Source organism: Pundamilia nyererei, unplaced genomic scaffold (genome assembly GCF_000239375.1).
Source record: "Pundamilia nyererei isolate P.nyererei 1_Seehausen unplaced genomic scaffold, PunNye1.0 scaffold00097, whole genome shotgun sequence".
NCBI lineage: Eukaryota > Metazoa > Chordata > Actinopteri > Cichliformes > Cichlidae > Pundamilia > Pundamilia nyererei.
In genome coordinates this window covers 1,508,724-1,525,057 of record NW_005187498.1, presented here as the reverse complement: position 1 = coordinate 1,525,057, position 16,334 = coordinate 1,508,724, and the positions used below count along the sequence as shown (strand labels likewise).

Genomic DNA, 16,334 nt, shown 5'->3' with positions numbered 1-16,334 from the left:
GAATCTCTCTAATGTCTCCTAGGTCTATCTGTGGCCTCCTCCTGGTAGGCACCTCACACAGAAAGCACCCAGGAGGCATCTTAGGCAGATGCAAGAACCACCTTGTTGCAGTGCTATAGGGAAAACAAGTATTAACCATATTAACCTGCCTAAACATGTTTCATCGCCAACCTTTGGATCATCTCTGTATCAGGGACTTTCTCCTGGCAGCAAGCTAATGAAGCTGAGGCTTGTGTGTGATGCCTCGTCCCATCAGTAACCTAACTGTTCTCCACAGCACTTTGATGGCTCAAGCTTCCTGCCCATTGATCCATGACAGTTACATCCAGGTAGCTCACTGGAGCTCACTCTTCTGTGTGTGCTAGTGAAGGAGCTGATATTAACAGAATGATTCACAACCATCAGGTTCTGTGGAAGCCATTGCCCAGACTTTTATATGGCAACGGCTACAAGGAGTCACAAGTGAGAGCTGGGTGCAGTGGACAAAAACAGAAAGTACATCATGTTCCCCCATCTCTATTCTCTATAAACGCTCATGTATGTGACATGGTTGAAGCTACAGATCTGTTTCTATTAAAAAGGAAAAAGGCGTGACCGTCACCTCAAAGGACAGCTCGTCTGAGGCCTGGGCTGTGTAGCGCTTTATGACATGAGCAGCAGCAATCGCTGGAACATTGATGGACGATTCTTCGTGAACCAGCAGATGATTCCCCTTATTGTCCACCTGATGAAAACACAAACCCAAAACGTACATGTCAGGTTAACAGAAGCAGCCATCAGCTAACAAATGCTAATATAAGAGTGCTCTAAATATGTTTCTATTGGTGCTTCCAGACTGAAAATGTGTAAGGGTACAAAGACAACCTGCAGGGCTTAAGTTACAATTGATAGGAATAAATTAATACCTATGAATGTTTGAAGTCCCTGATAATATTTACTTTATCTATATCAATAAATACTAGATGGTTATGTGTAACTTCAGCAGTCCTTTAGTTAAATTATTCCTTTACAGGAAGTGTATTTACCTCCATCCACGTGAGGGCAGGCCCACAATTGATCTTGTTGTCAGCAATTGCTGAGAGCCGGGAGAGGTAAGCCAACAACATCTGGGAAACTGACTAAACATGGACAAAAACACAGAGAGCAGTTAGTGTCATTACATTTACTTCACAATAGTGCCATTTACTAGTGCAACAATTCATTACAAACACAGTAAATTTCAAAGTCTGCTGCCAAAACAAGTCATTATAGTTAAACATCCCTTTTAATGGTTTAAAGTCTGCTTGCTTTTGCTATGTGTTCACAAAGGCAGCACATTTTCCAGCTAATGATGAGGTCTGCATAATAGCACACAAACAACTTGAAATGACTTTAGCTCTGACCTAATGTTACAAGGGATATTTAGCTTTATAGTTTCTGGTACCACAATTCCCCAAATTGAGACATTATAAAACAGTAAAACTTTGATCAGCAGAATGTTTGAGATCAAAGTTCTGTCATGTAAAAACCATGTAAACCACGGCTTCCTACTATCGATATTAATGCCTCATGACAATGAATTCGAAGGGCGATCGTGGCTCAAAGAGTTGGCAGTTCGTCTTGTAACCAGAAGGTTGCCGGTTCGAGCCCCGGCTCGGACAGTCTCGGTCGTTGTGTCCTTGGGCAAGACACTTCACCTGCTGCCTACTGGTGATGGCCAGAGGGGCCGATGGTGCGATATGGCAGCCTCGCTTCTGTCAGTCTGCGCCAGGGCAGCTGTGGCTACAACTGTAGCTGCCTCCACCAGCGTGTGAATGTGAGAGTGAATGAATAGTGGAATTGTAAAGCGCTATATAAATGCAATCCATCATCATTATTATTATTATTCCCTGATCTAAGCTTGAGTCTGGCTCAGAATACTGATAAAAGTCTGTAACAGCAAGACTACAAATCACTTTGGGATTTAAGCCATACAGGTTTCCACAAATATACAGTTTCTGCATACATAATGTAAAAATAATAAGCCTTGAAGGTATTGATCAAAATAAGGCACTGATTTTGCTCACAGTCCCAGGATGCTCCAATACCTCAGACTGATCAGTCAGACTGTCCAATCGAGGCAGCTCAGGCAGCTGTGAGAAGCGTCGGTCGTAGATGCAGAGGTGCAGGTGTTTGTCCAGGACACGAAAATCCTCATAGCTGCGCTTCACAATCCAACTTCGACCCTTCGGAACAATGCAAGCGTAACCGCCAAAAAGAAGAGAGAACACAAACAGTTGACTGAAGGGATACATATTTCTATTAAATTGAGCTAAGGTTAAATTCAAATGATAAAAAGCAGAGCTTAGCTGTCAGATACAACATAAGCTTGAGAGTAGGAAACATTTTACATGCAATTTGCAACAAATGATAAAGAGTTCTTATATATGTAGCACTTCATTGTTTGAAAGGCCAAGTCTGTACACCGTTTTACAAACGTTCCTCATAAACAGACTGATAAAACATGGAAACAAATTATCTGTTCCTCTAAATCAATGGAAGAGTATCTAAGATTTAAAAAAATGTTTTAAAAAATCTAAAAAGGGGCTCAAGTCGCCCACAGATTTGTCTACTTTGTATTAAAAAGTATTCACTGATCATCGACACCTTATCCAGCCCTCGCTTGTAGAATAAATAATAGAATAATTTTGTTTCCAAACCACTAAATTAAATCTAACTTAAATAACAACTTAAATAACAGTTGCTCCGTGTATTGGCTATTTCTGTTTTAAACAACAAGAAACCTCAAAAACCCTCTCAGAGAAACTAGTGTTCAAAAAAAGTCTTCTGCTTTGATCTGGCCTAGAAAAACTGTCTTTGAGGCAAGGACTTGCACGAGTGGGACTGCAGTGCAACACTCAGCCCACTGATTCCAGCGCTGTTTTAAAGAGCTGGCTGGGAGAGATGCCACTGGGAGAGCTCTGTTGGCTTGGGGAACTCGATGCTTCCCTGTCCCACTTACAGATGCTTCTCCAAGTTAACCCACCTATCTGGGTTTGTGGAACTGAAACTGGGGTTAGGGTTAGTGTAGATTTAGCAGTAATTCCAGTGACTTTAAGTAGTTACAATTTCCAAGTGCCCCGCCACATACTTGTGTGCCATTGCCATGGTGCTGCAAATGGAAGATAATCTGTACATTTGAATGCATGAAACTGGTTTGCATGTCTGTTTGTTTGCTGTACTTCATGCATCTGGTTGAATCCAGCTGTGTAAAGATTTGTAAATTTTCAATTAATTTTAAATAAAATCAGTGCTTTTCTTAAATTTAGCCAATTAGCTTTGAAATTTAGATTTTTCAGTCAAAGTAAAAAAATAAAAATACTCCATAAAAAAATGCAACAACCTGTTTCTAGTTCTTTCTGAAAATTAGTCTGTGAAGCCTTCCTTCCCACATTCTTCAAATCACTCTCCCAGCTGTGGCATTCATCCACAGCTCTTTTCATTTCCTACATAACTTTGATTTCTTTCAGATAACAGCTTAGGCATTTCAGAAATGACCTGTTGAGAGGGAGAAGTCTGCTGATATCTCAACAGGTGCTATTCAACATTTGAGGTGTATGTGTTCGGCTAAACAGGAGCCTATGTGGTTTGTGCATCGTTATACAAATTATAAGACACACTAAAAAAAGTTGAGTGACTGCAGTACAAAGAATAAATAAATAAATATGTTCAGGTTTATATGAAGCTAATATCTCCATCAAGCTAGTCCCATTGTGTGCCAGCACATAGTGCCTCAAAGCACAGGACTGACCAGACCAACAATAGTTGCTCAGCACCCACACAACTTGTCAAATATCATCTGATTCTTGAAAATTAGACTGAAAAGTTGCCATTTTGACATAGTGGGGAAAACTTGGCATACATTACTGAAGTTTATCTAAAAAAATAATTGAATGGGAACTTTAGAAGTTGATCCAAAATGACAAGGAATGCTTCATCACTGTGCAAAGTTAGAGACAACAACAGTCAAATTTAAAGCAGGTATAATTTATTGGTTTTATATCAGTGTAGTCACTACACTTTCTCACAGCATGTGCCACCGGCAGATGGAATGATGGATGATATTGAGACTGAAAGACGGCACAGAAACAGCAGCAGCTCAGGAACAAGCCTGTCAGTAAAGCATGTGCTGAGTATGGCCTAGAAATCACAAGGTCAAAATGAAATGTGCCCCCTAGGGTGGTTGAGAATGACCAAGCTAAGATCATGTGGGACTTCCAGATAGAGATGGGCAAACTGGTGATGGCACTTAGGGCAAGTGGTTCCAGCAGATCCCATCGACAACATCTGAGATCTCTGTCCAGAACACTGCAGTCCTGGGAACAGCTAAGATGCTATGCAGCACCCTCAAGCTCCCGGGCCTCTGGTAGAGGACCCGAGCTTGAACAATAAAGACTTCCCACAGCCAAGTTTGTTTTTTGTTTTACATACACACACTAATGCACCACCAATGCACAGGAGTTTGCAGTCTTACCTGGCAGTAAATATGAACCAAGTACACCAGCTCCTTAGATTCATAGCCATTCCGCGTCACTTCGCTTTGTTCATCGCCAAGGGACAGCTGAAAAACAAAGAGAAGGTCTGAGGCATTCGATGAGCATAACATGGGTTACTTCAAGCAACTGTGGTTCTTTAAATATGATTAAAAAGTATTGGTTTATCTTGCCTTGTTTTATCATATGCATCTCTGCCTGACATATGTGACAAACGCAGGCTCATGAATGGTTTCAGGAGTAGTTTTGTGGGCTTGGGCCATATCAAAGTGCCATCCACACACAAACTTGTAATAGTAGACCTCGGTCCTCAGTTAACGGAAGTCAGTTCATTTCTTTTTCTAACGTTACATCTTTCTCTACAGAGAACTGCTTTGGCATGATGAACTACAGAAGCACCAGTGACCTGCTGAGCTACACTCAAGGCTCTGCCCCATATATTAGGATGGCCGACCAGCCCCTCCATACTTATTCTAAGCACGTTTTTCGGTGACCAAGCAAGTAGAGAAGTTTTGTTGAAATGCTTCACTCTCTTATCAAAAAAAAACAGGGATTCATTAATGCTTGGTTACCAGGGTAACCCCAGTTCTCTGAAGACCCAGCTCCACTTGCATGACCAGTCATGGACGCTCTACTACCACTATGCCTGTTTAATATACACACCAGTCACTTCAAGAACACTCCCTCATTTCTTAAAGAACAAAGGACATTGTTTGCATTGCATGAAAACACACAGATCTATGGACATCTGTCTGAACGTGACCCACAGCTGATGGACTTTTTTGTGGTTGAGCATCCACTCCCCGTACAGTGGTTTCCCTCTGGAGAGCAAATCTGCTCTGGTGTTCAACACACCAGGAACATGAGTCGGCAGGAGGTGCTTGCTGCTCCACATAATCAGGCAGAAAGAAAGCTTGTGTAATGTCACGAAACAAGTGCATCCCTGACAGTTTATATACACCACCACTGTTGCATTCTGTCCTGACCGAGACATGACAATTTTTCAGGAGCAGCAAGAAATAGAGACCATGGTTCCCTTGGGAAACAGAGCAATGTGCAGGAAAATTTTCTTCATGCAACCTCTCGATAGAAAACCCTGAAAAGAAACTGTTCATTTCAAGGTCCAGATATTTAATATTCAGAGTGGGAGACGGCACACTCTTGATACAATTGATGATGAAAATCAAGCCAGACAGGCTGCATAATAGTGCCTGGGTGTTTTTCTCCAGTGCCTCTTCACACATACTAGAAAATCTTTCAAATATACAAACACACTGAGCCCTGCCGCCTGCCAAGGGTTCAGAGTTGCCTTAACATACTTGGAGAAAACCCCAAGGGTGAGTGCCAGTCTGAAAAAGAGGGTCTGCTATTCTTAGACTATGCCCTAAAGGGCATTCAAAATTATGAATTTGTATTTGCTGAAGTGACAATTGAGGGAACATAAATCCATTTAGGTATCCATTCATTATCTTTTCCAGTGCATTGCTTCCTGCCCTTCAGCCTACAAGAGAAGAAACTTTGCTGTCCAAAGCCCTTTCAGCTCCCCCTGCACCCAATGAACATGCCGTGCTATTGAAACTGGATGGTTTCATTGCAAACTGTAACCTCTGGCAATGCATGTCATGCTCTATGGTCCAGGACCACTCTAATGATCTTCACAGGAAAGAAAGTGAGTACCTGGTGTGGAACCAGGGGCTATTATAAAAGGGGGAGGGGGATCCCATGTCCTTGAAGTGATTGGTCTGTTTTAGAAAGATGTGGTGGTAGTGGAGCTTCTGTTATTGGTTACGTCACAAGGTGCTTCCCATAGTGAGATACCGAGTGTGGTTGCAAAGAGAACCAGAGGTTCTTTTTCAGTGTTTCTTTATGGGAATGTAGCTCACTCCTGGATTGCGTCAGCAGTCCTAAAGCTAAGCTCCAGCACTTCTCAGGATCTCAAGCTGAACCCGAGATACAACATCTGTCAGACAAATTCAAACAATTGATGTAAATTATGATCCTGGAAATAAAAGGATATAATGAAAATTAAAGTTATGAGCTCCAAGTGAACAGAGGCAACGGCCAAACATGCTGATGGAATATAGTAGGTGCTCGCTAAGAGCAAAGTACTCTATTGGGGTGATATGGTACTATCAGGTAGCCAAATATCTTATAGGAGGTAAATTTGCAAAAATCACATGAAAAGTGTGTAAGAACAGCCTAACACTAGAAACCAAAATTATAGCACATGTTGTCATATCATCTGGCACTAGGTCTTGTATGCAGAGACACCTCATAATTGGGGTCTTCCAGTGCACATTGCCACTATGACATAATTTGCGTAGCCATGGTGACAGGTTGCCATCCCACCAGTCTATTCTGAGGCAGGGAAGACTGGTTGAACAGATTTAATTGTTCAAAACCGCACGTCTTTGTGTTCAACATACTGTTATTGTCTCTTCTTTGATACTAGCCATTTAATGAAACAGCCTCATGTGGTTTCCCAATCCCTCTTTTATACCAGTGATACAAAGAAAAGTTGAACGGGTGTTTTAATCTTGCATTATATAAGAGCTGGTGCTTTTGAACCTGCTCTATTTCCCATAGGAGAAGCTATCGTGTCAGATAGTTGTGCTAATGTTTGCAATCACTGGCTCCACTGCAGAGATTCAGGAAGTTCAGAACTTAAAACAGCATTTTCAGGGCAGCCCATCCATTCATCTATGAATCATTTGTCTCCACGTCAGAATAAAAATAAATACAGAACATAAAGAATGAATATATATTCATTACGTTCTGTACTTGCAAAGGTGAATGAATACCAGGTCAATGCCATTATGTGTCACTTCTATTCTCCCCAAATCTATGCCTGGTCTTTGGTTGCCAGTCTACTGCAGGGAGGTTTGGTTGCTGATTTATTGATAGGAATTAGTTGTACTACTGAGAAAACTGAAAAAGTTTGCAGACACTCTTATTTTGAATAAAAAAGTGATTACATTTTGTAAAATACAAATAAAAAAAACACATTTTTAACTTTTGTATTGTTTAACTGTGAAATTGTGAAAGAGTAAGTGACCCGCTCATGATTTGCTGCATCATTATGTTAGATCTGCGTTTTGTGTTAACACAAACAAATGTTCTGCTTTCACAACAGCAGACATAAAAACTGAGATCGAGGGTATTTATGTGCTGTGTGGGTCCACTAAACAGAGCCTGTCGGAACAATGTCATTGTGCCAGTGAGGGGGGCGAAAACACATGGAAGTGTTCTGGATCCCATTAAAGCAAGTTTGATTTAATAAAGTTGTTGAATATTGACTGGTCAGCCTCGAAAGAGGGAAACAGAAGACAGGAAACAGCCAAGGTTAGCTGGTTAGCGCCACTTAACTTTCAAAATAAAAGCAAGGGAATTGTTTACAAGTAAAGCATTGAATAGGATAAAAGCGAATAAAACAAAAACAAATTGAACTGTACTTGGAAGTTAATACCCAAAAACACAGCGATGCACTTTTGGAACAAGTCCACAGGAGAAAGACGTCCCAAAAGTGGATGGGACGTGGAGAAAATTTCAACTGTTTTTTAAAAAAAAATCTACTAAAAGTGTTCATGTTAACATCAGCATTTAATGTTTTTCATGATAGTAAAGTAAAATGCTACCTTCGATTAACCTGTTAACATCAGGGAGTCAGAACTAAACAAAAGAAGAGTATTTCTGTCAATACTTTTGATCTTGGATTGTTAGCATTGATTAGCATGATTCAATATCATGTAAAAATACAACTCAAGTGAAAAACAGCAACAAAAATCTAGAGAAGAGGTGGTGATGGGCACAAAAAGAGAGATTGCGGGTACCCAAAGACAAAGAAGGCTGCATGCAACTGTTACAGTAAAACCAATAGATGTCAGTAGTTAATCCTAGTTACAGTGGCTGCTGTAGGACCAACAGCTCTGGCTGACAACAACGGGAATCAATGAGCTCGTTTACGCACATTTTCGTATGTTTGAACCTGACTTCAGTTCAGGAGATCAGGCTTGAGGTGAGGAGGAGGAAGAGGATGACAATTTATCCAAAAACTGGTCACGTTCTCCTTTTCCTTTGTGTTTTCTCTGCTTTAGTTAAGGAAAGCCTCCTCAGATGATAAAGCATAGATATGATCCTATATGTTTTGAGTCAGACAATGCAGAATCTGGCTAATCACCTGGCCTCACAGAAATCATCTGAGGCTGATGCAAGTTTTGGTTTTCCAGGTATTAGGAAATACTTAGTTTGCTAAGTAATAAATTGGCAAAGTTATCACGAACTGGGCTGATGGTGTAAAAATGAATGGCGTGTCACCGGCTGCTCACACTGCTTAAAAACACACAAACAACAACAAAAACAACATAAAAACCCATCTAAAGTCCAGCTGCTCAGTGGTGACTGGACCAGGGCGAGACGTGGTATTGATCTACTGGCTTTTAAAAAGTATTTTGGTCTGGACTGCACACATGGACCAATCGATAAAACAGGCTGTTATCAACTTAGAACTAGGACACTAGTGTCACCAGTATGACTGTATCGTCTAACCTGACAATGTTTTTAGTGTTTATAAATGATTCATCAATGTCATTATCAAAGTATTCTTTATTTTGAAGATTTGTTTTTTTCATGATCTGTTGATCAGAATCTGACAAAAAACAGAAAATGCAGGAAGTGTGAAAGCACTGCTGCAAATTTAAAAGCCGCCTTTTGGATAAGTTCAGTTTACTTGATGGAGGTTCTACTTCCTTAGAAGTGGCAGTTATACATATGAGGTCATTCTTTATCCTATCCAACCCCATAATACTGCTCCATGCAGTCTTTTGTCTTAGTGACTTTTATGTGACTGTTACTGTCAGGGTTTGTTTGGTAAAGTTGTTTCTCAGCAATAAAAAGGAAAGACATGAGGTCATTCAATCCATCAGGTACTGGCTTTTTAAACAAAAGCCATTTTGTCTGGTTTCTGGCTTCTTTCAGTTTTTGTGTATTTTGCGTTCACTGTTTATTTCAATTTATTGCTGTGCTTGTATGTATTTGTTATTACTGATTGCTGTGTATAAGCCAAATTGCCTCTCAGGGACATTAAAGTGCTACTCTGCTCTGCTCTTAAGCAAGTGGTGTGTATGTGTGATTATAAGTTGTTCCACATGATGTTGCTGAGCATCAATATTTTGCACCCAAAGTTCTTTTGGAAATGCTTCAGGGTGCAGTCACTGTGGAACTTTTTGATTTAGCAATATCCGAGTGTGTTGTCATGCAAACTGTGGGACTCCATCCAGCACACGAAAGGCTCTGTGCTGTTTCTGCAATACATTTATGTGCATGTGAACGGTTACGACTCAATTTGGGATGATGAGGAACTTTCTGGTCACAAAACACTTAAAGGTAAAAAAAAATGTTATGTAAAGAAGATGATACTGTGAACAAAGAGAACATCATGCCTCTCAGTGGCAATCTCAGGATCACCTTGATTGTGGCAGGGATATACATACAGCAGCTAATATTACCTGAGAAACAAACAATACTGCAAAGTAATGCCAGCACAGCAATAGCAGGGTTACAATAAGTCACAGAGGCTTATGTAGCTAAAATCTATTGTATAGCAAATCACGGCCGGTAAAAAGAGGAATAAACTCCAAGCTTAGAGTCAGATCTGTTGGGTTTGAAGCCAGAATACTAACATGCTCAGAAAATAACACAAAGTAAACACAAAGCGAAGGATTTCTTAACTTCCAGGCAGCTGTCACATTAACCACAACAACAAAATCTGATTGGTGAATTGAATATATTGATGATCTGTTCTGCTGGGAAACCTCGGGTCCTGTGATTCATGTGAATATCACTTTGATATCTCCCAAACACCTAAACCAAGCTGCAGACCAAGCACAAAGGCAGCAGCCTCCCTATAGCAGGACAATGGCTCCAAAATCTTTTAAATACTCAAACAGTCTTATTATTTCTATGGTTTGTTAATGTTTTTTAAATATATTTTCCCTGTTTTTTTTACTAGTGCATGATATGATGTAATAGGTCTTTATCATCAGAAGGTAGCAGTAATTCAGCTAGATGCTGATTTCCTGGTTGCCACAGGGGAACACCAGTAAAATATCTGTGGCACGGTGAGCGGTGAGACTACATGTCTGTTTCTCTCTACAGTTTTGTACACTAATAATGGCAAAAACACTTCAACACTAGTTTCTAGAACATTACACCTAATATGATTCACACTGTGTATGAACAAAACACAGACTTTTGTTTTATTTCCCAGAAAGACACTTTCTCAAACTATGATGATAACGGTTAGAGAGACCCTGGCTGTGATTCCCAAGTCCCCGATGATCATCTCTGCTGACAGCATGTAGAAATTACAGATAGCATCTACTGAATAAACGAGGCTGGGGGTAAGTGAACTGCAGGTTGGCTCCCAGCTGAAAAACAACAGAACTGAAGTGAGCACCCCAGAGACATTTTCAGCTGTGATGAAGGTTTTCAAAACAAAGGCAGCAGTTTTGCCATTTCAGCAAGCACGTCTGCTTTTATTAAGAACTTTTGAAGAGAACCTGCAAATGCTCCCATGCACCCAAACTGGGAAGCATGCCGCACACGTTACCTACCATTCTAGGCCTGTTTTCTGCATTTCCTGCAGCTCGCCACATTGGAATTCGCTTTCAATCCAACCTGTGCTGCACTAGCACACATTGTCCCTGTAACCACAAAGGCAGCTGCAATCTTGCCAGTACTTGGCAAACTATGGTTTCAAAAACCACAGCTCCAGAATAATAGCATAGGAACAGACTGCCTTTCACAGGAAATGAGAAATACTGAAGAATTCTGGATATACTGGTTTAAGTTCAAAACCTACCCACAGATAACAACAAGGCTGACATGAAGGATTTGGATCAATGTCATGAAAATCAAAAGAAAAACACACAAAAAAAAAGTCAAAACAACAACAAAAACCCACACTGGTTTCCTCACTGTGGTCATGCTGTGCTATATATGGTCATACTGGGGAAAAATATATATCACTGGATGGTCTGTCCCTCAGCTGTTCTTGTTTACAGTGTTGTAAAAGCTGGCCTGTGGAATTCCTAAAAGAAAGAGAAAAGCCCTTTCACGTTGATCATTTTCCAAAGACATTTACTTGGAGATCCGTGTTAAACTCAGCTGTCGCTCTAACAAAGGTTTCTGCATGCAGTGCCACACCGATATCTCGGCCACAAGCTTTTTTTTCACGAGTCCTGCAGGCACACAAGGACAACGGGGAAGCACAGCTCTGTAACCGCAGCAGCAGAACACTGTTACAGAAAGAACTGAAAGGGCAGAAAAAGCCCTCATACTTACAGTAGGTCAGCTCTGGTTTACGTTCCTTCCCTTCATGCAGCTCCTTAACGCTCCAACACCTGTCCAGTCTCTGTTCCTCAAGTCTAAGAATGTACATCCAAGCTTGGGTTTCTCCGCCACGGAGCACAATTCCCCTTGGCGGGACGTAAATGTCAGCTCCCCACTTTCTTTCACATACAGTGTAAGCACTCCCAGTGTGGGATCCGGAGAGAGAAAGAGAGAGGAGGGGGCAACAATATCATCAGCAGCTGGTGTTAGAGGATGAAAGCCGGTTTGGTGGATTACTCAACGGGACAGCTTTCATCTCCTCCATTTTGCCTTCTCTTCCATTCCACCATTGGGATGCCCAATTTTAAACCTTCTTTCTCTGGAGGCTGGCACCCAACACAACTTTGAAAATCTGACTAGCAGCAGCAAAACATAAATGGAAACAACCTGGTTTAAATGTCCAAAAAACAAAACAAAAAGAAAGATGTGTTCTTTAGTCCTGTTCTGGCAACCTCACCGTCTGCTCTCCGTGTCCTGCACCACATGCTATTCTCTTTTTTCCTCCTCTTCCCTGTCTGACATGCTGGATCACCCCTCCCCCTTCTCTCCTCCTCTTAACCCTCTCTGGTTGGTATGTTCCCAGGACAAAGAGCAGGGATGGAGAGAGAGAGGAGCAGAGGAGAAGGAAAGGGCAGGAGGGGAGAGGGTGTGTGTGCACTTGCCAGGGAGCTGTTTTCCCTCCTTCCACATCTGCAGTCCTCTCTGTGCTGTCCTCAAGCAAAGTGGCATCTGACTGAAAGTGATCTACTGAGGAGACATTCAGCTCTTCCAAGAACACAATTACCATGACTTCCCGTTATCAAACTTCAAAATGCACCCAATTAAGCTTTTCAATAAGTGATGATCTGCAAATGCAGTAAATAATGGGAAGCTATTCATATAACCTAATAACCTAAATAAGCTCCCAGCCTACCCCACTTGCAAAGTAGAAATAGAGTCACCAAAAATACGCTCTGCTAAAGGGTCTGCTCCCAGCCAGCTACCTTAAAAAAACTGAAGCAGAAGTTGAATCAGCTGTGGCAACTTCACGTGTGCCATCCACATATAAGATGGATTAAAAGGAGACTGCAAACAGCCTGGCTTACCAAAAAGGTAATAGCCACGAGGGTACAGAGCATCTCTCAGTTCTGCGTGAAAAACATGCAAACAAACAGTTCAAATATCCACACAGTCCAATTCAACTTATGGGTACAGACAGTGGCGGAGGTGTGGTCCCTGGCTCAGCTGCAGGGGAGGGGTGGTGCAGTGAGCTCAAGGGGCGGTGCCAGGCAGGTGAGTGGACAGGTGGTGGTGATGGCACTGACGAGCTCTCGACTGTTTTTAGTGACGCTGGAGTGGAGAGGGGGAGGGTTCTTCAGAAGGCGTGCACAACGCCGAAGGAGAGCAGCAGTGGGAAGTGTGTGTGCCAAACCCTAAAAGTACACTGGTGTGTGTGTGTGTGTGTGTGTGTGTGTGTGTGTCCGGTCCTTCTACGCAGATTTCTCAAGACGGTGTGACGATCACAAATAATATCTCTAACACCACCTGCTGCACTATCTTTTACCAAAGGAATGGGGCAATGTGACAGCAGTCACCACTGAGCCAAAACTTTCTAAGCCTTCATAAAAACACAGATTTCCACATAAGCCGTGAGCTGCTCAGCTGAGACGCCTGCTCTGACCGACTGCTGGAGAACAGCTTCACTTCGTTTTCTACTATAAGTCTGCTTATGAATATCAAATGATAATCCAATGATGACCCAGTTCATCCTGTCTCTGCTCTGCTGTGCCAGTGACAGGTTGGACTGATTTATCCAAACCACATGCGCAGAGGTCAGATATTATTGTTCCAGGAAACATCACTGTAGTCCAACTTGCAGACACAAAAAGCTAAAAGCACTGATTGAACACAACTATTTCCCACGTTCCTGTGTTGGCTATGGAGAAAATACAGCAGTGGAGAAATCTCAAGTTTTGTTTCTGACTCTAAAATTAGTTAAAATTAGTTATTAGAGACACCCAAGTTAGGTTGAAAAGAACTGCAGTCAGGCACTGAGTGTGTGGGGTTTCTACTATACACACCTCGCTGACGGACAAAAGTTGTTTGCAACACGCACTTCCAATGGAGACACGTCATCAAGAGCTACAAAGGTTAACCTCATGGTGAGCCTTGAAGACAAACCACACTGCCTAGAAAATATTTATGCATATTACACATTGTGTGTCTAATCCATCACACAGATACTGAGATATTTCAGTCCAGACCAACGTGGCAAACAGATGGCTCGACAGAAACGCTACCCTAATGTGTGAATAAAAATAACAGTGTGATCGGTATCAAGCATTTATGATATTTTTAATTATACGTATAACACTTCAAAATAAAATACCAACATTATTTTGATGTATCTAAATAGAGCAGCAGTGCTCGGCAGCCCAGATTGCTCTACTTTGTTTTCTCTGCTGCAGAGCTGATCGGTCCAAACGGCTGCAAGAACCTGACACGAAAGTGTCAGGCCAATAAATTCGCCTGCGCTACTACGCAAACAGAATGAGTTTATTCAATCAAATTTCTCTACTAGTTATTAAAGTGTATGTCAGTACACTAGGTCAGAGCTTCTTATTAATGTGTTATGATTACAGGCTGAAGTTTGCAGAACATAAAATATGACTAAAAATAAATGGCGGGTCTCCAGTGGCACCATTTTCACACTGTAGTATTTTTACTCGGATGTAGAGCTGAAGGGGTTTTGAGTGCACGGCTGCCTGTGGGCCTTTGCTGCAGTGTGAAGGAGCTGGATCTAAAATCATTAAAGCTAAAAAAATAAAAATAAAAATGGGGATCTAACCGTACTGAGGAGAGCAATGGAATTTAAACAGGGGGAGAGAGAGGTCGCTGTTAGGGGATGAGATGATGGTTTGGAACAAAAAATCCTTTTCTTACTGTAGCGTACATATATTTGCACACAGATTATAAATCTATACATTTTGGAACTTGAAAACAATTCGTTGTTTACACTTACATGCAAACATATTCAAGTTATTTGATGAACATGCAAACTCTCAGCTTTGATTTCAGGGCCTGAACAAAAATACGACAGGAATTGGTCATTTCTAAACAGTTTCCTGTTTTTGGGAGCTTAAATACAATTTGGAAATTCACCCAAAAGCTGGTAAGATGCGTGCATTTCATTCAGTATTTTTTTATTTTATGAAGCCCATAAAAGATCTGGAAAAGATTCGAAGTGCGGTATTTGAAATTGGATGTTGCTGCAGTGAACCTACAACGTGGACTCTCAATTTAAGTAAGATTATCAAACAAGAACAATCCAGACACAGGGTGGGAATTTTCAGACTGTCAATACAACATTCTGGGGAAAAAAGTGCATCAGTGAGCTCAACATCTGCACGAAACCCAAACGACCATGACAGCAGTAATCAACATCTTTGGTAATGAAACATCTGTTACAGCAACCTTTATTGGCACTGGCTCTCCTGCACTGAGTGAAGACAAAAGCACAGCATCGCTAATATTCCAAATAATACGCTAATATTTGTCCAAATGCAGAAAGTTAACTGGACGATGTTTCACAGGTCAAGGACTCAAAATAGACGAAAAAACTGACGAACACAAAGGAGGACATGCAAGCACTTCTCTTCCTGGGTTTATGTCATTGAAATGATTTTGTTTCACACTGGAATGCAGAAAACACCAAAGAAAAAGTATCTCCATGACAAGCTTGCAGCTTTGTTGTCTTAAGCCCAACTTCATTTTTATAAGAGCAGAAATGAGTAATGAGGCTTTGTGAATGTGCTTTCAGCGCTTCTAGGAGTTAACCTCACTCTAGGCCCCGCAGGTCAGGACAGGACAGCGTGGTTTGTCAAGTGTAAAGGCGGAAAGGGAAATCAATCAGCCCAGTCGAGCTGCAAATGTTATAGGAAGACAGGGTACAGGGAACAGAGTGGACCGGTAATGTTTCTTCTTTGTGGGAAAATCATAAAATATAAAACAGCACAGTGGGAACATGTGCCTGCAGACGTGATCTATTTGCCTTATGACAAAATCCTGTTTCGCACATGCATGTGATACACATTAACTGATCTTAATGGTCGCTGGTGGGGAGAGCTTTCCCTCTGCTTCACAGGAAATGTTGCGTCTGATACGTCCAGTTGAGCTCAACAAAGAAAGAAAATATAAAGACATAAAGCATCATAGCTATGTGGAATAGGCCCAAGATCTCAAAAGCACTCCTGATTCATCTAAAGAGGACCTATTAAACCACTGCAGCATGAAAAAAGTGGTTATTTATGTTGTGTTTCTTCAAATTTTTCAAAATGGACTGATCTGGAATATAATGTACAGTGGGGCAAAAAAGTATTTAGTCAGCCACCGATTGTGCAAGTTCCCCCACTTAAAATGATGACAGAGGTCAGTAATTTGCACCAGAGGTACACT

At 41.4% G+C, this 16,334-nt stretch overlaps 1 protein-coding gene across 6 annotated transcripts in view; it reads right to left on the bottom strand.

The window, feature by feature from the left end:
* The window catches only part of arhgap32b (Rho GTPase activating protein 32b), a 118,697-nt gene that overhangs the window by 31,913 nt on the left and 70,450 nt on the right, over window positions 1-16,334 (bottom strand). For 4 of the 6 annotated variants that reach the window (XM_013912678.1, XM_013912680.1, XM_013912681.1 and 1 more), the window contains exons 6-9: window positions 4,493-4,579; window positions 2,046-2,204; window positions 1,026-1,118; window positions 602-724 (exon numbers count right to left, since the gene is read on the bottom strand). In XM_013912678.1, the coding sequence (XP_013768132.1) occupies window positions 602-724; window positions 1,026-1,118; window positions 2,046-2,204; window positions 4,493-4,579 (462 nt within the window). The remainder of the gene's footprint in view (window positions 1-601; window positions 725-1,025; window positions 1,119-2,045; window positions 2,205-4,492; window positions 4,580-16,334) is intronic. The other 2 variants (XM_013912679.1, XM_013912682.1) reach the window with 1 other exon arrangement.